Consider the following 25,938-nt stretch of genomic DNA (forward strand, 5'->3'; position numbering starts at 1 on the left):
CGCCCCGCCCCGACGTCGCCGCCCACCCTGCTGCACCTCGCCGTCGCCGTCGCCGGCCGTGAGCAACTTTATTTTATTTTTGTTAGATTTTTTTTAGATTTTTTTGTTAGTTCATAGATTTATTTGTTATATTAGATTTGTAGTAATTTAGATATGTAGTTCATATTGTGTAATTTAGATTGTGTAATTAATTTGTTCATATTATGTTAGATTTTTTTTAGATTTTTTTGTTAGTTCATAGATTTATTTGTTAGATTAGATGTTGTGTAATTTAGATATGTAGTTCATATTGTGTAATTTAGATTGTGTAATTAATTTGTTCATATTATGTTAGATTTTTTTAGATTTTTTTGTTAGTTCATAGATTTATTTGTTAGATTAGATGTGGTGTAATTTCAATATGTAGTTCATATTGTGTAATTTAGATTATGTAACTAATTTGTTCATATTATGTTAGATTTTTTTCTGTTAGTAGATTTTTTATGATTTTTGTTAGATTTTGTTAGATTTTTTTGTAGTTCATAAATTTTTTTGTTGGATGGGTAGTAATTTAGATGTGTAGTTCATAGATTTTTTATCATATATATGCAAAGATCGAATATGTCAAATTTTTATGATTTTTTTCTGTTCATAGAATCTTTATGATTTTTTCTGTTGTAATTTTGTTTATAGAATTTTAATAATTTTTTTGTTCATAGTACGTATTTAGAAAAATGAAAAAAATAAGAAGAGAAAGTGTTTAATATAATTAGTTAGAAAAATACTAGTTTATTTTTAGTAAGTACTACTTTATTTTATTTATAGTAAGTGCTTCATATATAGTTGAACTAGCTAGCTAGTTGATTTAATAAACTACTTTATTTTACTATATATAGAAGTAGTTTGTTTTTAATAAGTACTACTTTATTTATTTATAGTTTATGTTTAGTAGTTGAACTAGCTAGTTGATTTAATTAATAAAACTATTTTATTTAACTATATATAGAAGTAGTTCCCGCATCGACGTCGGCGATTCCTATCCCGCATCCTCGTCGTCGTCGACTCGGCGGTGGAGGCTTGCTTGATCAGGGCCATGTTCGGGACTGGGCTCCGCCGGGCTAATATTGGGAGGTGCTACCTTTCGGGGGACGTAGGTTGGTGAGGAGGCAGCCCATTGTTGACCCGATCCTTGTTTGGTGGCGGTCGCATGGGCCAGTGACGTTGCCGAGGCTTCCGGACACCGGGGAGGTGGTACGTCACCGTGTCAGCGAGGAGGACGAGCACGTCCGTCACTACATGGTTGCATTGGAGGGCAGGTTCGACAATACCTGGCAGGTTCTTCAGGGATCTCACTGGAGCTATGATCCTATGATGGTTCCTTATCTTTGGGTGTCCACCGCCCGCGTCGATACCCGTCGGGCGCTACGGTTCTAGTTGTATTAGTGATGCTATATTAGTGATAATATTCGACGATGTACGGACACCAAAAGATGATATACTTTTGCTTATAATTATTGAATGCATGCTAATTTAAATACTACTTTATTTTATGATTTGATTTTGCTTATTTTATGATTTGGTTTTGCTTATTGAATGCTGATATTGGATAAGTTCTCCTTCATTCCCGTGTGCTAGACAATTTAATGTAATAATGCACTCGGGAATGAAAGGAGGAGCTACGTACATCACCGATAGTCAACCCGTGATTAATAATCTAGTTTAATATTTGAATTATGAACATAGGCCGGAAATGTCGTACTCGGACGACGAAAACCGCCCGGGGGAGTGCGACTGGTGCCACGACGACCGAGGTATCTGCGACAGGTTCATTGAGCTGGACGAAGATCGTCGCTTCAGCATTAAGCTCGAGGAGACCTTCGATGTTCATACGGTACGCAACCGACGACAATAGTTTTTTTTCGTAATTACTCATGACTTCAACTATTTTAATCATGACAATATTTTTCATCTTTTCCAATTTGACTAGCTTATCCTATGCTTTGCACGACGCTATGTCTTGGAGAGGATGGGTTTTGAAGACCATGAAAGTTTCGAAACCAAAAAAATTATCCTAAGTACCCATCATGGTGTGGATTTTCAAGTAAAGCTGCACAATGCTTAGAGTGTAAACCATTTTGGTTGCAAAAATTGGGAAGCACTTTGCAAGATGTATGGTCTTGATGAGGGTATGCTTGTCACCATGGATCTTGGTGATCCTACAATCGAGCAAGAGAGACCTTCGATTTGGGTCCTTGTGGATACACCTCCAATTCTTCCCCCATGTGAGCTTAACATAGTTATTAAGTAATTTATATTGTTTATTTCAAAATAGTTGACAACTTATCTCTATTGACAGCTTATTTTCATTCTTCAAAGAATGTGCGGAAGATGGTAGACAGACCCTATTACACCGAAGGCTCCGAATTAACTTATCAGGAGAAAAATCATCTGGTCGCATTTTGTACTGATCTTGAGAATTACAATATGTACAATCAAACTCCTCAACATTATGGTCAATACGTGCTACTAGTGCACGTGTTGAACTACGGTAATTACCATGGAGATACGCTGGTAAGATTTCTTTATTATTACGACATCCGTGATCTTTTTGCACACTTCTAAAACTAGTACATCATTGCTAACTACGAAGTTATTACTATGTTTTTCAATAGATAATCCCGAATGATTGTGTGTCTCATCTGATGTATACGCATGGTAGCCTTTATGTTTTGAACATACAACCAGGTCGCCCTATGAATCTCAATTGTCCATACCGGGTTTCTAAAAGAAGTGGAGACATAACAATCAAAGAATGGAAAAAATGTATGGACAGTCGTAAGGAGCTTCTTGGAAGCAACAAGCAGCGAAGGGCAAGAATTGGAGACAGGATTATCGCCATTCTTCATAATGAAGAGTCAGGGTCTATATTGTTTTATGCTATTTTACCTTAACGGTGTTTAGGTCCTACCTGATACTGATGATCATGTGCTAAGAACAATTATGTAGGGTTGGGTTCGATGACTATGAGGATGATGATCGTATGACTTATTGTTAATAACGAGTAGAAGTTGTATGATGATGCATAGGACTTGTTATTATATATGATGATGTATGATGCGCATGCATGAGCATGTTATATCAGCGGGTGAAATGAACATAGCAGCAGCGTTGATAAACCAAGGACGAAGATATAAGAGAGGACACTTCTCTCTATTAGCTAGCTAATAACAACCTAAAAATAACCCCCAAAACCCTAAAGCAGCCACATTTGTAAAAAAACATGAACTTTTGGTCCCGGTTGGAGCCACCAACCGGGACCAAAGGCCCCCCTGACTTGGCTCGGCGGACCGGCCACGTGGAGGCACATCTGTCCCGGTTCGTGTTTGAACCGGAACTAATGGGTGGAAGTATTAGTAACGATCCATTAGTCCCGGTTCATGAACCGGGACTAAAGGCCCTTACGAACCGAGACTAATGGGTGTTTTTCTACTAGTGGTACATTTGTGAATTATACTATGATGTTTTTTAATAACAAGGAGAGTTGTAAGAAATTGACATAAATGTGCTAGCGAAGAGGAGGAAACAACAGTGCACTGAAATTCATAAGATCCAAGTCATATACTCTTTGTTTAGATGACCAAATTTTTTGATCGATGTTCACATGGAGGGATACCTTTGTAGACAAAATTAGTGTATTTCTCTCCCAAACATTGGTATACGATCCGGCATTTACTTGCAGTTATGGATTCCGTCCTTGAAGCTATATATAATATGTTTGTCGCTAAATATGTCTATTCTTATGTGTGTAGCCTAATTTAGGTTAAATATATATTAATTTCCCTTCAGTTTTTTATGATATTACAATACATGATCATGTGGCTACGAAATATATAAGAAATCAATAATATTTTGATTATTTCTGTGTGAAAATGATATTTTTACGGTCCCTTCCAACCCGAAATCTCCTAGGTCTTCTCTACCACTGCTAAATATCTCCCTTCTCAGTGTGGTTGGCACCCCCTTCATGGAAGCCACCGCGTCTCTGGTCCGGGAGCATGCTATATTGGTAGCCGCTGCTATGCCATGGTTCAAGGTGTGGTATCTAGCAGGAAGCCCAAGATAAAACCTAAAGAGGACCAACAATCAAGTACAAGAAACAGCAGACAACAACAGGTATAATTTGTATTTACATGTCTTCTTTAGTTAACATGTTACATACTTTATTTCTCTCCCGAGAGAACATATACATTGAGAACATATACTTTAGTTAACATGTCACATAAGCATTGGGAATCTATGGATACAGTTTGCAACATAGTTATCTTAGTAAGTAGTAACATAACAAAGTAACCTGATTTAGCTTATGCTATCTACATGCATGCTTTTGTTGTGATGCCAAAGATACTAAAAGAAGTATTAGATCGACTACTGCTTTCATATATACTCCCTCCGTTCCTTTATGTAATGTGTATTATTTCTGGCACGGTGATCAATGCGCATTGATAAATATAGAGGTCTTAGGACAAAATTAGCCTGGGCAAATTTATTGATTAGTGCAAGTAAATCAATGAGTGCAGGAAAGTAAGAGATACATGCAATCGAGAGATAGATTCTTTCTTTATTTTGCAACAAACAGAGGTACATGCAATCAGAAGAAAGATACTTTCCCTGTGCTGGAGGGCTAAAAAGGGAATTAGGAGGATTTATAAGAAATGCACCTTACATTGTAAAATTTTAAAAAACAAATACACCTTATATAAAGGAACGGAGGGAGTATATTCCTAGCCGTTATTTATCTAGCTAAACTCCAGAATATTTTGCTAGGCGCTGGAGACTTCGCCATTGGAAGTTTGTGCATTTATTTCCAAACACGTTTGTGTATCAACATAAGTCACATGTTAGTCTGCATCACAGGGTGTAATGTTTCATTGCCTGTCAACATAAGTCACATGTTAGTCTGCATCACCAACAAACTATTGATTTCTGAATTATTTGCTTCATGTTCAGTTTCAATTAAGATTTTCATTCCACTTATTTTTCATGTAAAAATTTTCTATAGGAATATTGTATTGTGTATATTGACTAATATATTTTTTCCATGAGTGGTCTGATTTTTCTTTTGTCTATTCAATCTATTTCATAATCTCTGACTAACTATTCCAACTTTTAATGACTCTACATGTGTTTAGAGCATCACCCCTTATTATAATTTGGCTCATTTATTGGTTAGTGAGATTTAATATAGAATTTCCTCAAGTGGAAAAGCTTCAAGTTCAATGCATGCCATGAGTTTTCAGTCACTAGCTCATACAAAGTATCTATCTATTTGATTTCGTTTATGCCTGATATGTCCAACTCTTCAAAGTTTCACACATGTATTCTCATTCTCCTCGATTAGCTAATTACAATATAATACATGCACACCCTAACAAGCATTGCTCCGAGAGGAGATGGTGAACCAGTTTCATGAAGAGCACATAAACGAAAACAAGTTATGTTGACAGTTGGTTTATAGTTTCTTCAAAACTTGTCTCGGCTATGTGTGTATGGACTTCATGCTTAAGTTTTGCACATAATAGTGAAACCAACTTTGATAGAGGATTTTGGTTTAATAGTTAGTAAGAATATCGATGGATCATACTGATAATACACCTAAAACTTGGACTGCACTCTCATGAACCACTTTAGTTGTATTATAATGATCACGCCTGCAAGTGCGCGGGCTCTCTTCATAGAACTGAGATAGCACACCCTGCTAATGTAACTCATTACACATAAACTATCCCAGTACATTTTACAGAAAATGTAGACATATGTATATAACCTATATGATAGGTATACTCTTCTCTGTATATATATCTATCTATGCCTATACTAATTACGGACTCCTAAGAAATTCCCATGTTAATCAGTAATTAGCAGCCGTTAATTTGGTGGGACCAAATTATTGCGGTTTAGATCACTCTTTAATCCCTTCCAAAAAGAAAAAAACTCATGGACACACCTAACCTATATCCTTCACGTAATCTCTCTCACAACTAAAAAAACTCATGGACACCTAACTTACCCCTCCCGTAATCTCTCTCACAACTCCGGAGACCTATCATTCTCTCTCCCGACTACTCTTTCTCTTTCAATATCCATGCCATCTATTTTCATCTTCTCAATCTTCATAAAATTTTGTTCGGCATGCCGCCGTCCTACCTGATCAAGGTCGCGTCCTCCACATGCAGCGCATTCACCCTGAAACCGAAAGGAAAAGTAGTTGACCGCCTTTGCCTCACGATCTGGCGGGGATGATCTTGTTAGAATTGATCTCAGTGTAACAAACTGAGAGAAATCAGGGAGAGACAAAGTCTCCTCACCTAACGTAAAGATGCACCACGATCGGAGGTGCCAAACCAACGTTTTGGTCCAGTCCCTGTTCCCTAGCGCTTATATATAAAAGGGAGGTATATGTCCCATGTACATGGATGACGATTACAAACACACAGAACCTCAACTGCCGATCCTAAAGAAGCGCCAAGGGTCCAGAAGACCGTCCACCACCGCCAGCCACCAGGAGGGTAGTGCCGGCGGCGTCCAGCACTCTGCACGTCCATCTCCATGCTGCTGCTTCTTCCCCAACAAACTCCACTCCCCTGGAGGCTCACGGCAGCTGCATCGAGCCCCTGATGGTCTCTGAAAAATCACGGTTAGTTCCCAATATTCTACAGAAGAGGTGTTTTAATCTAGAGATCAAGATCATATTATGTCAATACTACAGAATTATTTCTAACAGATCTTATTGGCCGTCATGCTTGCCTACCTTCCAATTGATTCATGATAGGCCGGTGCAAGGGGGCAGCTCTCGCCATGCAACTCCGGCAGCAGTAGTCAATATCTGTGCAAGCCATGCATCTCTTGGGGTGTGGGACAATAGTACTCTGACCTCAACTCAAATGCAGTTCTGCTGATTGATGGCAGCACTGACGTCTATTCAGGGTTTCCCGATCAGGTTCGTTAGCACTGGACCAATGCTGATTGATGCCGTAGTCCCTCAGGAGTATGTGTTAATCACGATCATCAATATTAGAGCAATAGTAACATGGTTTCCCTATCACACGCATTAGCACTTGCAGCTCACACGACTATAGTATACTTTTTCTTTCCGAGGGAATCGTGGAGGCCAAGGTGAGCACGATTCACACGACCATAGTACACTTCTTCGCATGTCCAACGAGCGTTGTCGAGCAACACAAGTTATCCAATTTCTAGCTAAACCACTTGCAGCTCGCTTCTTTCTCCTGCTCTATTGTGCCGCCGCGCCCATCCTTGCTGAGCGCCCCCGCCATCAGGCATCGAACATTTATGCTGTCACCGGAGGCAAGATGCCCTCTCCACTGTCTTGACAAATATACAGTGCTCATGCTCTAGCCACTTTAATGTCAGGTCTGGTCTCTTCTTTATGTCCCATGATTTATCTCGATTGTACCTTTGGAGATACATATACATGGAACTGATGGATAAATAGGATTAGTGGATGCATAGTTAGACACTTGACAATGAATAGATGAAATAAATATATGCATACATAGATGATTGGATTTCAATATGATATAAATGATCTATTGTGCCCTGCCCATGCAAGGTGGAAAAGCCACATATGCCTTCCCGTGTCCTAGGTAATCCCTGAATCAGAGATCACACAGACTCTTAATGATCGATCTCATGTGAGCTCCCTGGTAAGGTTTCAGTCACGTAACACAGTTTGTTTAGATTCAGTTGTTGGGCCTACCGCCACAAGTCGTTCCCAGCCAGCTGGTTCGTTTTATTTGTAGTGCATTAGACAACTACCCAATTCCTGAATATGAGTGTAGCACTAAGTGTAACGAAATAGTTATTTTAGTATATCCAACCTGATGTAAATTTTGTTTCTTGATCTTCTATGTCAGTTGTTCACTTCTTGCAGGAAAAGGTGCCGGGTTGTGCTTCAGCAAAGGTCAGAACAGGTGCGCACCATGATCATCAGACATACAGGGTAGTTCATATTGTATACGGGCATCACATTAATTGTGTCTTTCCTCGGAAAAAACTGAGAGGGTTGACTTGAGTCTACCTGTCTGCCCATGTCGCCAAAAGTGCCAGTTTTCGGAGAAAGTTGCCCTTTGTACTTGATGCAGTATACAGGCATGATATAGTCAATGTTATTTAGCATCTCCAGATTACAATATGATTGTTTGTGACCCAAATACTGCTGCAAACCAGACATACCTGGTGTTCATAGAACAAAGAAAATTAGTTATTTAAAATATATTAACTTTCCTCACGACTCTCAGACAAATGCCTCGATTGTCCACATGGTTTGATAGAATGGATTATATCAGACTCGCCATCTGTTTTCATCATCACAGAGAACTAAAAACTAGTACAATTTAGAAAGGCAAATGTGAAAAAAGTGCTTTCGACAAAGCAAGAGTACTAACATGTTCTCTCAGACAAATGCCTCAGTTTGTCCCCATGGCTTAATGGAATGGATTGAATCGGACATCTAATCAGTGTTGATCATCATTGAGAACAAAAGAACCAAATGATTGATGTAAACGGGTGTATAGTAACAGGAAGCTCCTGGTATGAGAGCAGCCAGTGTCGCAAAAACCCGTTTCCTTCTCACTGTTTGCCAATCTAACGAGAAACAAGGCCATGAAAGAAGACCCAGCATCAGATACCTCATGGCATCACTAATACCCCTATCCAAACAAAATTCAGTTCAGGGAAAAGATATGCATGGACAAGTTGAATGCAAAAGCCATCTCAAAGAATGGCTTGTGCCAGAATCTTGGCCCAAAGATAGCTCTCAGCAACGTACAGCGCTGAATTACACTATTAAGAAGTGCACCAGAGACTCTAATTTATTGCCTTCAGAAGTTTCAGATTGAACCAAATGAAAAACAAGAAACAGAAACTACAAAGGATTATCGATTTAGAGTTTGATGCATGTTGAAGAAATAATAATATTCTTAACTGGATTGGTGGTGACAATTGGAGTAATTCTTCAATAGTGCATGATAATTTGGAGAAATGAAACATGCCTAGCATTCAAACTACTCACCAGAAGACAACAATAAAATATGAAAAGCAAAAGTAGAAAAGATGGATCAGATTTCTGGCTTGGAACCCTGATGGGATTACATTTGCGCATAGTATAATCATAGTCGATCATTTGGGGAAAGGATCCTCACATCCATTTTAAGTTATGAAAATTGAAACAAATAGAACCAGGGAGATAAACTACAAGGATAAAAGCACTGTGCACTTCTGGGTAAATGTTACCAGAGCTGAAAGTACATATAAAAATATCAATGGGAGATCAGATGGTAGTGCATGATGTAAATTGATCATCACAGTGAATACAGAAATGTGGTATGGTTATGATATCATCACTTCACCCATTAAGTCAAATATAGCTAACAAAAATGGTGATAAATTTTCCTTTAGACAACTACAGCATCCATGACAGAATGCACTATCACATTAGAAATTCAGAATGAGTAGGGAGGAATTTATCAAAAAAATAGATCAGACACCAATTGTCTTCCACATGTCAGCAACACAATCATTTTAATATAAAGGAAAATAACAAACAAAGTAATTAAGCTCTCTCAGACAAATGCCTCGATTGTCCACATGGTTTAATAGAATGGATTACATCAGACTCGTCATCTGTTTTCATCATCACAGAGAACCAAGAACTACTAAAAAGAAACACTGAAGCCGCCTACAGAAAGAACAATTTAGTTAATAGGTGTAAACGGGGGTATAGTAACAGACAGCTCCTGGTACCAGAGCAGCCAGTGTCACAAAAACCGGTTTCCTTCTCGCTGTCTGCCAATCTAACGAAAAACAAGGACATGAAAGAAGACCAGGCATCAGATACCTCAAGGCATCCATAATACCACTATCCAAACAAATTCATTTTAGTGCTAAGATATGTAAGGACAAGTTGAATGCAAAGGCCATTTCAAAGAATGGCCTGTGCCAGAATCTTAGCCCAAGTTTCATCTTGGCAACGTACAGCGCTGAATTACGCTACTAAGAAGCGCACCAGAGACTCTAATTTATTGCCTTGCTAAAACTGAATATTAAATAAAATAAAAAACAATAATACTGTAACTAGATTATGACCGACTTGATGTAACTAATTTTACCTTACTGATTCAGAGTTTGACGCTAAGTTGAAGAAATCATCACTGTAACTATCTTTGTACTGTCAGGTGGAGTAATTCTGTAGTTATGCAAATGCGAGTTGATGTATCAAAGAAGTGAGCACAAGAAAGAGTCATTACTTCAATTGGCACAACAAATCAAGTCGATGTAGGTGGGCTTACTGACCATTCACACAGAGATTGCTGCCATGAAGGTGGCTGCTGCGTGTAACTGGCTAATTAGCCACCGAGACCAGACATGCAGAGGTCACTTGACACAGTTTGCGCCATTGATGAGGTCTATATATCTTAATCAAATCCGACAGGCTATTGAAAAATAGACTTACTAACAGATTAATCAAGGTAACTACTGAAAACTAATCGATGTTGAAGATGGTAAGTGGTAGTGTGGGTCAAATCCAGGCCCGCGAGATCAAAGCCCGAAGGCGTCAGGGCGAGCAGACATGCAGACCAATTCAGTCCATCTCCGTGCACATTACCATGCTTCCTTCCTCTTCTCATCCAGAGGAAGTTCAACCTAAGAAGAAAAGATCCAGAGAAACGAAAGAACAGACCGGTTGAGATTCTAGAGTTGATCAGATAATTGTAGTCTGTAATTTGGTCAACACTAAACATGATTTTCTGTGAAAGATTATCATCACATCAACCATTAAATCTACTTCTCCCAATCCGTCACACAAAAAGAAGATAAAACGCAGAAATCAAGATAATCAGGTGAGTTGATCAGATAATTGTAGTCTGTAATTTTGGTCAACACTAAAAACGATTTTCTGCCAGAGATTATCATCCCATCAACTCGAATCTGGTTTTCCAGAATACGCTGCAAAATCAGATCGAACGCAAAAATCAAGAAAGTGAAACGTAGAAGAAACTGCGCAGATCTTGGAAGGCTCAGAAGAAATAATTGGTTTCTCTGCAGGGGGATCGAGATCCCTCAGAAAATAGGTAGGTATTTTGATCATCACAGCCTAGGAACAGATCAAGCATGAAGCAAAACCCAGACAAGAGAGGAAAAACGGAAGATTTCAGATCAGAGAAACGCCGGCGAACTAGCCGGCGATTTGGCGCACAAACCTGGGATCTGGAGGCGGATGAAAGGAAAACGGGGGCGTGCGGTATATAAGGGGGTCCGTCGGCTAGGGTTTCGGGAGGCAGGATAACCTCGGCTTGTTGGGCTCATTGGGCCGGACTGGTTATTGTACTGGGCCAGCGAAGTTCGAAATAGGGCCAGGCTATTGAATAGGAGTTTCTCAAAAAAAAAAGACTGGACCAAATAGGACCGCTTGCCCACTAACCATTGTCCTCTCTTTTCTTTTTTGATGATGAAAAAAAAGAGTCTTTTCTTTGCACACAGGTAGGTTCACCCCTCAGATAAAATCATTAAGTCCATACGTTCTCATGCAACGTAAATCAACACATTTAGTTAATCTGGAAAACACACATAGCATACGAATAGTTCATCACACATGTCATTGTGAGTAAATGGTATGTTAGTTGCACTAAGGCACACAGCACTCTGTAGCGCTCGAAGATGAGTATGAGTCAAGGAGGATTTGCTCGCTCCCAGAGTTGTAGGGTTCGGATATGGCACTGTCCTTCTCCTCCTCCATATGGCGGGCACGCTGATGGTTGTCGCAGTCCGGCCGCTGCACCTAGGGCATCCGACGCATCCGAGGCGGTGCACATTGTCGTCGTTGACTTCGTACTCGAAGTCGGACGTCGTCGGGACAAGGACACACTACATGGGACGGGGCGTAGCGTATGTACCGCCAGGCACTACTCGCGAGCTCCGGGAGCCACCACGGCCGGGCACCTTGAGCCGCCATCTCCTACTTGTGCGGGCACAATGGACTCCCAGCAGAACGACTCGGACGGCGGAGCTCGGGCGGTTTCCTCCCGGAACAAGCGGAGAGCTAGGTGGACGACGGATCCAGAGTTGTTGGACTCGGATTTCATTGCACGCCATGCCGGACAAGACTGAAGATCCAAGATGAGATGTGATCGGATCGGAGCAGAGCGGACCGGACCAGCATTGCAGTGGAGTAGCACGTGGTCGTGCCTGGGCTAGATCCAACAACGAGGTGGACGTGCCCGGGCACACCATGGCCTCCCCACATCCGCTCCAAATATGGGCTGGGTTTGTGGGGTGTCGGACAAACCATACGTATAGGAGTGGTTTTAGGTATGCAGCTGGGTCGGGTTTCTATGATTGGACTGTCCGCTCGGGCGTATAGGGGTGATTTGAGGGGTCCAATTGTAGATGCTCTAACCCATGATGGATTGTGAGTCGGTAAGAGTCTTTATGTCCAAGAGTGCACGGTACTACCTTTTTGCTTCGATGACATGTGATTAAGGTGAAATTTCCTCCCAATTTGAAGTTCATGTTATATTTGATATTCATCAATGAAAACATTAGTCGAAGCTTCTAGATCCATTCCAATAAGACAGATATAACGATCGATATATCATTTCTGAGGTCTACCAATATAGATATAATACATCATTTTCACACACACCGTTAGCTTAGAAAGTAATATTGACCAATATGGCCGATATTTGACCAGATGTCCATTGATATAGTCCGACAAGCAATTATCAATTATTATTTTTTGAGTAGATGCGAAAATAAGATTATCATTTACAACTTTATCATAGTACCAAAAGTTATGCTTCATGTTTTTTATAAACACAATATGATGTATTGGTTTAAAATCGAAGATTAAAAATTCAGTGGATCTTTCTTAAATAGTTTATTAATTATTAACAAATTAATAAACTTGAAATCTTTTTTTTATGATGGAGCATTGGCATGATGCATTTTTTAACTAAAAGGGTGTGCTTTTAACAAGAGTAACGGAAAAGGGGATATGTTTTCTCTGATATAACTACATACCATTTGATATATCACCCTATATCCGACATCCAATATGTCGAAACCAAACCGGCGTGAATCTAATATCCAATTTTTGACCCTTGCAGTACTCCAAGGAAACTAAAAGAATATATGTTTTTAATAAGAGTAATGGAAAGTTGCATGAGTGCATGTTTTCTCCATCATTATTTGTGACCCAATTGTCATGACCAAACAAATGCCGAAGAGAGACGTTGCTAATAGATATGCACTATGCTGAATTCTAACATTCATCACTGATTTGTGATATTATTTTATTGCTATCATTGTATCTTTCTCTGTGGATTTGAGCACTCAAATATGTTTGTAATATTAGTCAAAACGTACGTTGCACATGTATGCTAACTAGATGATATAAAGTTGTCTTGTTGCGTGTGGCTGGCTTGGATTAGCATGGGCTTGTAGTAGCTGTAATATTGATGTCACATGTGGACAGCTCCATGGAGCTTTTTCTTGGTGGTGTGTGTCGACTCTGTCTTGCCATGAAAATATGTCGAGTTAGTGGTGTCTTTGGTATTTGGTTGCAATCTTCATTTTCTTGTAGATTTTCTTTTAAGTTTTCCCTTCAGTTGGGTGACAATCGATTTAATGTGCAAGACACCATACATAGGAAAGTGGAAAAAGTCTATATTTGTACAGAAGCGGGACTCATGATTTTAATCTAAGAGTAAGAATTTTCTGCATCTTTTTAAATAGTTTATTAATTAACAAGTTAATAATCTTTAAATCCTTTTTTTATGATGGAGCATTGGCATGATGCATGTTTTAAACTAAACAATAGGATATATTTTGTATCAAGAGTAATGAAAAGAATCCAGATATGTTTTATATCCTATGATATATCACCCGATATCCAACATCCAGAATGTTGAAACCAAACCAATATGAACCTTATCTCCGATATTTTGAACCTTGTAGTAGTCTGTACAAAATGAATGACAACTTTACATAAATGAGTTTTAAATATAAAACACACCGGACCTTTTTAGTGATCTTCCTCCTTGCATAAAGCCGCCTTGTTGCATTTGGCTGGCTTAGATTCCGTGGGCTTGTGGTAGACACATAATAGTGATGGCACATGTGGACAGCTCCATGGAGTTTTTTCTTGGTGGTGTGTGTCTACTCTGTCTTGCCATGGAAATATGTCAAGTGAGTGGTGTTTTTGGTGTTCGGTTGCAATCTTCATTTTCTTGTAGTTTTTTCTTCTAAGTTTTCCCTTCACTTAGTTGACAATAGATTTAATGGGCAAGACACCATACATACAAAAGTGGGAACAATCTATATTTGTACTGTAGCGGTTCTCATGATTTTAGTCTAAGAGTAAGAATTTTTTGCATCTTTTTAAAATAGTTTATTAATTAACGAGTTAATAATCTTTAAATCCATTTTTTATGATGGACCATTGACATGATGCATGTTTTTAACTAAACAATAGGATATGTTTTTTCATCAAGAGTAATGAAAAGAATCTAGATATGTTTTATATCCTATCATATATCACCCGATATCCAACATCTAGTATGTTGAAACCAAACCGATACGAACCTTATTTCGGATAGTTTGAACCTTATAGTAGTCGGTACAAATGAATGACACTTTTACATAAATGAGTTTTAAATTTATAAAACACACTGGATCTTTTTAGTGATCTTCCTCCATGCATAAAGTAGCCTTATTGCGGCTTGGATTCCGTGGACTTGTGGTGGACACATAATAGTGATGGCACATGTGGACAACTACATGGAGTTTTTTCTTGGTGGTGTGTGTCTACTCTGTCTTGCCATGGAAATATGTCGAGTGAGTGGTGTTTTTGGTGTTCGGTTGCAATCTTTATTTTCTTGTAGTTTTTCGTCTAAGTTTTCCCTTCACTTAGTTGACAATAGATTTAATGGGCAAGACACCATACATACAAAAGTGGGAACAATCTATATTTGTACTGTAGCGGTTCTCATGATTTTAGTCTAAGAGTAAGAATTTTCTGCATCTTTTTTAAATAGTTTATTAATTAACGAGTTAATAATCTTTAAATCCATTTTTTTATGATGGACCATTGACATGATGCATGTTTTTAACTAAACAATAGGATATGTTTTTTTATCAAGAGTAATAAAAAGAATCTAGATATGTTTTATATCCTATCATATATCACCGGATATCCAACATCTAGTATGTTGAAACCAAACCGATACGAACCTTATCTCGGATAGTTTGAACCTTATAGTAGTCGGTACAAATGAATGACACTTTTACATAAATGAGTTTAAATTTATAAAACACACTGGATCTTTTTAGTGATCTTCCTCCATGCATAAAGTAGCCTTATTGCGGCTTGGATTCCGTGGACTTGTGTTAGACACATAATAGTGATGGCACATGTGGACAACTACATGGAGTTTTTTCTTGGTGATGTGTCTACTCTGTCTTGCCATGAAAATATGTGAGTGAGTGGTGTGTTTGGTGTTCGGTTGCAATCTTCATTTTCTTGTAGTTTTTCTCCTAAGTTTTTCCTTCAGTTAGTTGACAATAGATTTAATGGGAAAGACACCATACATACATACGAAAGTGGGAACATTCTATATTTGTATTGTAGCAGTTCTCATTACTTTAGTCTAAGAGTAAGAATTATCTGCATCTTTTTAAATTAGTTTATTAATTAACAAGAAATCCATTTTTTTATGATGGAGCATTGACATGATGCATGCTTTTAACTAAACAACAGGATATGTTTTTTTATCAAGAGTAATGAAAAGAATCCAGATATGTTTTATATCCTATCATATATCACCCGATATCCAACATCTAGTATGTTGAAACCAAACCGATCGAACCTTATTTCAGATAGTTTGAACCTTGTAGTAGTCGATACAAATGAATGACACTTTTACATAAATGAGTTTTAAATTTATAAAACACACTGGACCTTTTTAGTGATCTTCCTCCTTGCATAAAGTCTGCCTCGTCGCTTGTGGTTGGCTTGGATTCCGTAGGCTTGCGGTGGACACATAATAGTGATGGCACATGTGGACAGCTCCATGGAGCTTTTTCTTGGTGGTGTGTGGCGACTCTGCCTCGTCGTGGAAATATGTCAAGTGAGTGGTGTTTTTGGTATTCGGTTGCAATCTTCATTTTTCTTGTAGTCTTTCTTTTAAGTTTTCCGTTCAGTTTGTTGACAATAGATTTAATTGGCAAGACAGATCGCTTGCCGCGGTTTGAAAAGAAAAAACGACGGATAAAGTTACACATTCATATTTTTTGCAGTTGGTTGAAAATACCTCAAATTCTGAAACACACATGTTTGACATAATTTTTCAGAATATCCTTCAGCAGAACATCACAAGAAGACAACTGCATTATCATGTCTCAATCTTTAAAACGAAAATACTCGGTATTTTTCAAGGGATATGAACAAAATTGTGAGGTGGACATGTGCGGGACTGACCACTGATGTCCACTACTCACTGCTGTCCACTTAAACCTGCTTTGACTTTTACTGGAAAGACGACGCTTCACTCAGGTTGGCATGACACGAAACCACTATTGGCACGTGCCCGTGCCAGTGAGATACTAGTACACGAAGCTGCAGCCACGAGCCGCACAGCGCCGGCAACGTAGCGGTCTCTCTCGTCTCATCGGAGGTGAGATCCGATGGAGGGGAGCGGCGGCGACCACTTCATCCTCGTCCACGGCCTCGGCCACGGCGCGTGGTGCTGGTACAAGCTGGTGCTGATGCTGCGCGCCGCGGGGCACCGCGTCACCGCGCTGGACATGGCGGCGTCGGGCGTGCACCCGGCGCGCATGGACGAGGTGCCGTCCTTCGAGGACTACTCGCGGCCGCTGCTCGACGCCGTGGCCACGGCGCCGGCCGGCGAGAGGCTGGTCCTGGTCGGGCACAGCCTCGGCGGGCTCAACATCGCGCTCGCCATGGAGAGGCTCCCGCGCAAGGTCGCCGCGGCCGTGTTCCTCGACGCGTGCATGCCGTGCGTCGGCCGGCACATGGGCGTCACCATGGAGGAGGTAAGCAAACCTCAAGTTTTTTCATGGACAGCAATCGATACCTGGCTAATCTCTGGTGACTCCTCTTCCCAGTTCTCCAGAAGAACCACGCCGGATTTTTTCATGGACAGCGAGAGGATGGTTCTGGAGACGAGCGAGGGCCCTCGAGCTGCACTCGTGTTTGGCCCCAAATTGTTGGCAGCAAAACTGTACGGTCGAAGCCCAGTTGAGGTAACAAGAAGACAACCCTTTTTGTCCAAGATGTTCAAGCCTTGTACTACGATGCTGACACTGGTTTTCTGGCCGGCACGCACGCAGGACCTGACGCTGGCCACGATGCTGGTGAGGCCCGGCCGCCAGTTCGGGGACGACGCGATGGTGAAGGACGAGACGCTGCTCACCGACGCCAACTACGGGTCGGTGAAGAAGGTGTACGTGGTGGCCATGGAGGACGTTGCTTTCTCCGAGGACATGCAGCGCTGGATGGTCGACCTGAGCCCCGGCACGGAGGCCGTGGAGATCGCCGGAGCCGACCACATGGCCATGTTCTCCAAGCCCAGGGAGCTCTGCGATGTTCTGCTCGGGATCGCCAGCAAGCATGACTGAGAATCAACTAACGGGCACATGATCGGTCAATAATCCTTGTCGCGGTGACAGACATTTCGAGTGTTGTGGTTGTGTATGACTGTACGTCCGGCCTTGAGGTTTGTGTGTCACGCCGAATTTGAAGGATATAGGAACGAGCTTGTCACAACCTTAATTCGATGGTGTCACACCAAGCGAATTTGGTGAAGGGATTCAGTATCATATGAGAGTACAAACACAGAAGTTTTGGGAGTAAAGAAGAACAGTAGAGGGGAAAAGTTCAGGCTACAGCCAACTGATTCGATCCACTCATCCTTGCCTACTCCACGTTAGAGCATCTACATCCCGACCTAGCTAATCCGCCCCTCTATACGTCCGCAGACGCGTCCGAGTGCGTCTGTGAAAAGTGTTAGAAGGGAGAGAGGGATTTGGTGGAATTGTTGTTGTATTGCTTGAGCCTCGTGGACATATATAGGAGTACATGATCATCTTGGAGTATAAGGCAAGGTAGAATAATATCCTACATTATCCTAGCTTTCCTAATAATCACGATACTCAACATCCCCCCGCAGTCACAACGGTAGCGACGCAGACGGTGAGACTGAAGAAGAATCCGAAGGGAAGCCGACGGACAACACCTCCCCCCCCCCTCCCCCCACAGTCGAAACGGTCGCGGCGGGTTTGCCAAGCCCGAGGACACATCGTAGACGAAGGCACGCGCCGGTGTTGCCAGCAGCGGGCATGCGTAGATGGACGAAGACGAAGTTGACGAAGCGCCGCACGAGGCTTGCCAGGCCCGGGGACACGCCATGGACGAATGCACGCGGCGGTGTTGCTAGCACCGGGCATGCGGAGACTGGGACCTGCATGAGCTGTACGCCATGTCGAAGAAGTCGGAGAGGCCAGTAGAGAAGAACTCGACGATGATTGCGGCGTCCATCGGCGCAGGGCCAATGTCACCAACGGTGGTCGGAGTAGACGAAGTGGTCGGGGTAGATGACGGCGACGCTGGCGACGGGCTGGTGCTGGACGAAGATGAAGGGAGGTGGACGGGCGGCGGCATCAGCTACGGGGGTAGCAGCGGCGGCGGCCGAAGAAGAGCGGCGGCGGCGGCCTGACGGCGGCAGCGGCGGCTAAGTTAGGAGCGCGGCGGCGGTGCTCGAAGTAGGCGAGGAGAACCCAACAGCATGACGAAGACTGGTGCGGACGGTGGCGTTCCCGCTGAAATGGACCTAGAGGGGGGGGGCGGTGAATAGGTACAATTACAAAATTTTAATTATTACTTAGCAATTTTAGGCAATAATGCGGAATATGAAGATGAGCCTAACAATTGCAAGTGAGTACTAAGTTCTAAGCAAGTAACACAAGCACGTAAGTAGGCAAGGACAATATGATGTACGTAAGTGCAAAGAGACAAGTAACCACAAGTAGAGAGTTAGAGTTAGGAATAACCACAACTCCGGGAGACGAGGATGTATGCCGATGTTCACTTCCTTGGAGGGAAGCTAGTCACCGTTAGAGAGGTGGATGTTACCACGAAGGCACACCAACGCCACGAAGGCTCACACTATTCTCCCTTTGAGACAACACCACGGAGGCATTTCTCAACCACTAGTGGTAGACCTTGGGGTGGTCTCCAAACCCTCACAAACTTTTCCGAGGGTAATCACAAAGTTCGATTCCTCTCCGAATGACTCCTACCGCCTAGGAGTCTCCAACCTCCAAGAGTAACAAGAACGATGGGGGGAAAAGCTCAAGACTTGCTCAAGTCACAAATTCCTTTGGTGCAAAGAAGGGGAAGGAGTGGATCTATCACTTGATCGGACAACTTCTCTCAAATGCTCTCAAATCCCTTGGGGATCTAAGATTTGGTGTGAAGGAGTGAGAGAGAGAGTGTAATGTGTACTAGGGTTTGTTCAAAGTGAGTGGTCAACCCTATCCCGTGGGGGAAGAAGGCTATATATGGTGGTGGTGAAAAGCTAGCCGTTTGGCCACTTAAGGCACAGGAGCTGCCGGACGTCCAGTGGGTACCGGACGACCGGTGACACAGATCGGACCGGACGTCCGGCCGGGCAGCCGGTCGTCCGCTCGCTGGAGTATAAATCTGACCGCGAAAACAGCACAGGTAGCGGACGTCCGGAGAGTAGCGATCGACCGCTGACCAGACGTCCGGAGAATCCGGAAATCCGTTAATATGTGTTCTGTTTAGATGTACCGAACGTCCGGAGAAAATGGACATCCGGCGACCGGTCATCCGGAGAGATCGGACATCCGCTAATAAGTGTTCTGTTGAGAAGTACCGGTCATCCGGTGGGCGCCGGATGTCCGGTCAGTTGTGAAGGCTGGTCCAACTGATTCAAGAACACAAAAGACCGTGCACACATGGTGAAAACTAAGAGATGATAGAAGAAGTGTTTTGTGGATTTTGAGCAAGTCTTTCATGTTACCCAACGATCCCCTCTTAATAGTGCGGGATCCCTATACTCAAGAACAAATCGAAAGAAAGGGCCAAAGCCATTTGTCTTGTATTCTCCGCTCTTGAGTAGTATATACCTCTTTGTTTGTAGTCATGATCCACACACATAACACTTGAAACATAATCCTGAGATATACTTGATAAACATGATTAGTCCCGAAAATGCATGTTGTCATCAACATCAAAATAAGATTAAGGGCATGATTGCACTTTCACCCGCGCCAAGGGAGGCGGCGCGACGCATACCACGGGAAGTCGACGTGTAGCGACGACGGTGGACCCCGGGCCACGGCGCTACGGCCCGAAGGGGCAACGCAGCGGCGGCGGGCAGTTCAAGGCGACGACAGGGATCGCAGGCCACGGCATGACAGCCCAAAGGGGGCGGCGCGGCGGAGAAGCACGGGTCGTGCAACCGCGGGGACGACCTCGGGACGGCGGCGTGCACCGCGTGCCACACTCGCTACGGCCCGACGGGGCGACGTAGCAGCGGCGCGAGGGTCGGTGCTGCCACGGGGACGACCTGGAACGGACGGCCTCGGGGCGGCGGTGGACCGTGGGGCGCGGCACTACGGCTCGAAGGGGTGACGCAGCGGTGATGTGGGTTGGTGTAGCCGGGAGAAGAACCACGGGGCGGCGGCGCTGCGGCCCGACGGGGTGACGCAGCGGCAGCCCACTGCTCGATCGGTAGAGGGGCGCGCTGAACTCGGGACGGTCTTCACGGGGCCTGCGGAGGTGCGCGCAATCGATGGGCCAGGTCGGTCGCACGGCGTAGATGAGGTGGATCACGGCGGCGGGCGGGTGATCAATCCGATCACGCGTGAGGTCGGGGACGCTGCTCGGTGAAGACGGGGCGGCAGTGTTGGGGAACGTAGTAATTTCAAAAAATTTCCTACGCACACGCAAGATCATGGTGATCCATAGCAACGAGAGGGGGAGTGTATCTTCATACCCTTGAAGATCGCTAAGCGGAAGCGTTTATCAACGCGGTTGATGTAGTCGTACATCTTCACGATCCGCCCGATCCAAGTACCGAACGCACGACACCTCCGAGTTCTGCACACGTTCAGCTCGATGACGTCCTCGCCTTCTCGATCCAGCAAGATGGGCGAAGTAGTAGATGAGTTCCGGCAGCATGACGGCGTGGTGACGGTGTTGGTGAAGAACAATCTCCGCAGGGCTTCGCCTAAGCACTACGGAAACTATGACGGAGGATAAACTAGAGGGGATGGGGTTGCCGGCACACGACTTGGTGTTTCTTGATATGTCCTTGGTGCTAGCCCTGCCCCTCTATTTATATGTTGAGCCTTGGGGTCAAAATTTGGAGTAAAAGCCTCCACAAAGTCGGTTTCACCCGAAAGGCAAGAGTCCTTCTCGGAATCCAGGGCCAGACGCCAGGGACTGGACTCCGTAAAACTTTCTTTTGCGCTTTCCAAAAACCTTCTGGGCTTTCCCCTTTGGCCCAAATAATGTGTTCTCATACCCAAACATTTCGGGAAACATCCGGAACCCCTTCCGGTGAATTCCGGAACCCTTCCGGAGATCAAACACTATTATCCCATATATCAAACTTTATCTCCGGACCATTCCAGAGTTCCTCGTCATATCCATGATCTCATCCGGGATTCCGAACAACATTCAGTTACCAACATACATAACTCATATAATACTATATCGTCAATGAAAACGTTAAGCATGCGGACCCTACGGGTTCGAGAACTATGTAGACATGACCGAGACACGTTTCCAGTCAATAACCAATAGCGGGACCTGGATGCCCATATTGGCTCCCACATATTCTATGAAGATCTTTATCGGTCAAACCGCATAACAACATACATTGTTCCCTTTGTCATCGGTATGTTACTTGCCCGAGATTCGATCGTCGGTATCTCAATACCTAGTTCAATCTCGTTACCGGCAAGTCTCTTTACTCGTTATGTAATGCATCATTCCGTAACTAACTCATTAGCTACATTGCTTGCAAGGCTTATAGTGATGTGCATTACCGAGTGGGCCCAGAGATACCTCTCCGACAATCGGAGTGACAAATCCTAATCTCGAAATACGCCAACCCAACAAGTACCTTCGGAGACACCTGTAGAGCACCTTTATAATCACCCATAGGTTTACTGTTAAACCATAGTTCATATGGTGTCGTCTCAACGGATTTAGATGGTGCCCTATTAAATGTGAATGCAGCTGTCTCTAATGCATAACCCCAAAACGATAGTGGTAAACCGATAAGAGACATCATAGATCGCACCATATCTAGTAAAGTACGATTACGACGTTCGGACACACCATTACATTGTGGTGTTCCTAGTGGCATGAGTTGCGAAACTATTTCACATTGTTTCAAATGAAGACCAAACTCGTAACTCAAATATTCATCTCCACGATCAGATCATAGAAACTTTAATTTCTTGTTATGATGATTTTTCCACTTCACTCTGAAATTCTTTGAACTTTTCAACTATTTCAGACTTATGTTTCATCAAGTAGATATACCCATATCTGCTCAAATCATCTGTGAAGGTCAGAAAATAACGATACACTCCGCGAGCCTTAACACTCATCGGATCGCATACATTGGTATGTATTATTTCCAATAAGTCAGTAGCTCGTTCCATTGTTCCGGAGAACGGAGTTTTAGTCATCTTGCCCAAAAGGCACAGTTCGCAAGCATCAAATGATTCATAACCAAGTGATTCCAAAAATCCATCTTTATGGAGTTTCTTCATGCGCTTTACACCGATATGACCCAAATGGCAGTGCCAGAAATAAGTTGCACTATCATTATTAACTTTGCATCTTTTGGCATCAATATTATGAATATGTGTATCACTACGATCGAGATCCAACAAACTATTTTTATTGGGTGTATGACCATTTGAAGGTTTTATTCATGTAAACAGAGCAACAATTATTCTCTGATTTTAAATGAATAACCGTATTGCAATAAACATGATCAAATCATATTCATGCTCAATGCAAATGCCAAATAACATTTATTTAGGTTTAACACTAACCCCGAAAGTATAGGGAGTGTGCGATGATGATCATATCAATCTTGGAACTACTTCCAACACTCATCGTCACTTCCCCTTCAACTAGTCTATGTTTATTCTATAACTCCTGTTTCGAGTCACTAATTTTTAGCAACCGAACAAGTATCAAATACTCAGGGGCTACTATAAACACTAGTAAGGTACACATCAATAACCTGTATATCAAATATACCCTTGTTCACTTTGCCATCCTTCTTATCCACCAAATATTCAGGGTATTTCCGTTCTCAGTGACCATTTCCTTTGCAGTGTAAGCACTCAGTCTCAGGCTTTGGTTCAGCTTTGGGCTTCTTCGTGGGAGTGACAACTTGCTTGTCATTCTACTTGAAGTTCCCTTTCTTTCCCTTTGCCCTTTTCTTGAAACTAATGATCTTGTCAACCATCAACACTTGATGCTCTTTCTTGATTTCTACCTTCGTCGATTTCAACATCACGAAGAGCTCGAGAATCATTTTCGTCATCCCTTGCATACTATAGTTCATCACGAAGTTCTAGTAACTTAGTGATGGTGACTAGAGAATTCTGTCAATCACTATCTTATCTGGAAGATTAACTCCCACTTGATTCAAGCGATTGAAGTACCCAGACAATCTAAGCACATGCTCACTAGTTGAGCGATTCTCCTCCATCTTTTAGCTATAGAACTTGTTGGAGACTTCATATCTCTCAACTCGGGTATTTGCTTGAAATATTAACTTCAATTCTTGGAACATCTCATATGGTCCATGACGTTCAAAACATCTTTGAAGTCCCGATTCTAAGCCGTTAAGCATGGTGCACTAAACTATCAAGTAGTCATCATATTGAGCTAGCCAAACGTTCATAACGTCTGCATCTGCTCCTGCAATAGGTCTATCACCTAGCGGTGCATTAAGGACATAATTCTTCTGTGCAGCAATGAGGATAAACCTCAGATCACGGATCCAATCCGCATCATTGCTACTAACATCTTTCAACACAATTTTCTCTAGGAACATATCAAAATAAACATATGAAAGCAACAACACAAGCTATTGATCTACAACATAATTTGCAAAATACTACCAGGACTAAGTTCATGATAAATTTAAGTTCAATTAATCATATTACTTAAGAACTCCCACTTAGATAGACATCCCTCTAATCCTCTAAGTGATTACGTGATCCATATCAACTACACCATGTCCGATCGTCACGTGAGATGGAGTAGTTTCAACGGTGAACATCAATATGTTGATCATATCTACTATATGATTCACGATCGACCTTTCGGTCTCCGTGTTCCGAGGCCATATCTGTTATATGCTAGGCTCGACAAGTTTAACCTGAGTATTCTGCGTGTGCAACTGTTTTGCACCCGTTGTATTTGAACGTAGAGCCTATCACACCCGATCATCACATGGTGTCTCAGCACGAAGAACTTTCGCAACGGTGCATACTCAGGGAGAACACTTCTTGATAATTTAGTGAGAGATCATCTTAAAATGCTACCGTCAATCAAAGCAAGATAAGATGCATAAAGGATAAACATCACATGCAATCAATATAAGTGATATGATATGGCCATCATCATCTTGTGCTTGTGATCTTTCATCTCTGAAGCACTGTCGTGATCACCATCGTCACCGGCGCGACACCTTGATCTCCATCGTAGCATCGTTGTCGTTACGCCATCTATTGCTTCTACGACTATCGCTACCGCTTAGTGATAAAGTAAAGCAATTACAGGGCGTTTACATTTCATACAATAAAGCGACAACCATATGGCTCCTGCCAATTGCCGATAACTTCGGTTACAAAACATGATCATGTCATACAATAAAATATAGCATCACTTCTTGACCATATCACATCACAACATGCCCTGCAAAAACAAGTTAGACGTCCTCTACTTTTTTGTTGCAAATTTTACGTGGCTGCTACGGGCTGAGCAAGAACCGTTCTTACATACGCATCAAAACCACAATGATAGTTTGTCAAGTTAGTGCCGTTTTAACCTTCGCAAGGACCGGGCGTAGCCACACTCGATTCAGCTAAAGTGAGAGAGACAGACACCCGCCAGCCACCTTTAAGCACGAGTGCTCGTAATGGTGAAACCAGTCTCGCGTAAGCGTACGCGTAATGTCGGTCCGGGCCGCTTCATCTCACAATACCGCTGAACCAAAGTATGACATGCTGGTAAGCAGTATGACTTGTATCGCCCACAACTCACTTGTGTTCTACTCGTGCATATGACATCTACGCATAAAACCAGGCTCTGATACCACTGTTGGGGAACGTAGTAATTTCAAAAAAATTCCTACGCACACGCAAGATCATGGTGATGCATAGCAACAAGAGGGGGAGTGTATCTTCATACCCTTGAAGATCGCTAAGCGGAAGCGTTTATCAACACGGTTGATGTAGTCGTACATCTTCACGATCCGACCGATCCAAGTACCGAACGCACGGCACCTCTGAGTTCTGCACACGTTCAGCTCGATGACGTCCTCGCCTTCTCGATCCAGCAAGACGGGCGAAGTAGTAGATGAGTTCCGGCAGCATGACGGCGTGGTGACGGTGTTGGTGAAGAACAATCTCCGCAGGGCTTCGCCTAAGCACTACGGAAACTATGACGGAGGATAAACTAGAGGGGATGGGGTTGCCGGCACACGGCTTGGTGTTTCTTGATATGTCCTTGGTGCTAGCCCTGCCCCTCTATTTATATGTTGAGCCTTGGGGTCGAAACTTGGAGTAAAAGCC

At 42.7% G+C, this 25,938-nt stretch overlaps 1 protein-coding gene, 1 long non-coding RNA gene and 10 other non-coding genes across 16 annotated transcripts; 1 reads left to right on the top strand and 11 right to left on the bottom strand.

The window, feature by feature from the left end:
• Positions 1-5,737: 5,737 nt before the first annotated feature.
• On the bottom strand, positions 5,738-11,288 carry LOC119278374. 5 transcript variants are annotated; one of them, XR_005137754.1, is made up of 3 exons: positions 6,788-11,287; positions 6,345-6,660; positions 5,738-6,266 (listed from the first exon to the last, which is right to left on the bottom strand). It is a non-coding gene; the product is annotated as an uncharacterized LOC119278374 (long non-coding RNA). The 5 variants fall into 5 exon arrangements; XR_005137756.1 differs by having other exon boundaries at positions 6,245-6,660; positions 6,788-8,232; positions 8,445-11,288; XR_005137757.1 differs by having other exon boundaries at positions 6,245-6,660; positions 6,788-7,477; positions 8,078-11,288.
• Positions 8,289-8,375, bottom strand: LOC119283065. Its single transcript, XR_005139019.1, has one exon. It is a non-coding gene; the product is annotated as a small nucleolar RNA SNOR75 (small nucleolar RNA).
• LOC119283066 lies at positions 8,448-8,535 on the bottom strand. Its single transcript, XR_005139020.1, has one exon. It is a non-coding gene; the product is annotated as a small nucleolar RNA SNOR75 (small nucleolar RNA).
• On the bottom strand, positions 8,554-8,699 carry LOC119283025. Its single transcript, XR_005138986.1, has one exon. It is a non-coding gene; the product is annotated as a small nucleolar RNA F1/F2/snoR5a (small nucleolar RNA).
• On the bottom strand, positions 9,112-9,206 carry LOC119282921. Its single transcript, XR_005138949.1, has one exon. It is a non-coding gene; the product is annotated as a small nucleolar RNA Z103 (small nucleolar RNA).
• Positions 9,323-9,409, bottom strand: LOC119282913. The gene has a single exon (XR_005138943.1). It is a non-coding gene; the product is annotated as a small nucleolar RNA Z195/SNORD33/SNORD32 family (small nucleolar RNA).
• Positions 9,616-9,702, bottom strand: LOC119283064. Its single transcript, XR_005139018.1, has one exon. It is a non-coding gene; the product is annotated as a small nucleolar RNA SNOR75 (small nucleolar RNA).
• On the bottom strand, positions 10,568-10,679 carry LOC119283041. Its single transcript, XR_005139000.1, has one exon. It is a non-coding gene; the product is annotated as a small nucleolar RNA snoR100 (small nucleolar RNA).
• On the bottom strand, positions 10,754-10,832 carry LOC119283006. Its single transcript, XR_005138969.1, has one exon. It is a non-coding gene; the product is annotated as a small nucleolar RNA Z155 (small nucleolar RNA).
• Positions 10,902-10,981, bottom strand: LOC119283005. The gene has a single exon (XR_005138968.1). It is a non-coding gene; the product is annotated as a small nucleolar RNA Z155 (small nucleolar RNA).
• On the bottom strand, positions 11,068-11,156 carry LOC119282941. Its single transcript, XR_005138957.1, has one exon. It is a non-coding gene; the product is annotated as a small nucleolar RNA R41 (small nucleolar RNA).
• A 5,374-nt stretch (positions 11,289-16,662) lies between the features above and the next one.
• LOC119278376 (probable esterase PIR7A) lies at positions 16,663-17,916 on the top strand. The gene is made up of 3 exons (XM_037559730.1): positions 16,663-17,109; positions 17,182-17,319; positions 17,407-17,916. The coding sequence occupies exons 1-3, from the start codon at positions 16,741-16,743 to the stop codon at positions 17,692-17,694; spliced, it is 795 nt and encodes a 264-aa protein (XP_037415627.1). The 5' UTR covers positions 16,663-16,740; the 3' UTR covers positions 17,695-17,916.
• The last annotated feature ends 8,022 nt before the right edge of the window (positions 17,917-25,938 follow it).

Source organism: Triticum dicoccoides, chromosome 3B (assembly GCF_002162155.2).
Source record: "Triticum dicoccoides isolate Atlit2015 ecotype Zavitan chromosome 3B, WEW_v2.0, whole genome shotgun sequence".
NCBI classification, from domain to species: domain Eukaryota; kingdom Viridiplantae; phylum Streptophyta; class Magnoliopsida; order Poales; family Poaceae; genus Triticum; species Triticum dicoccoides.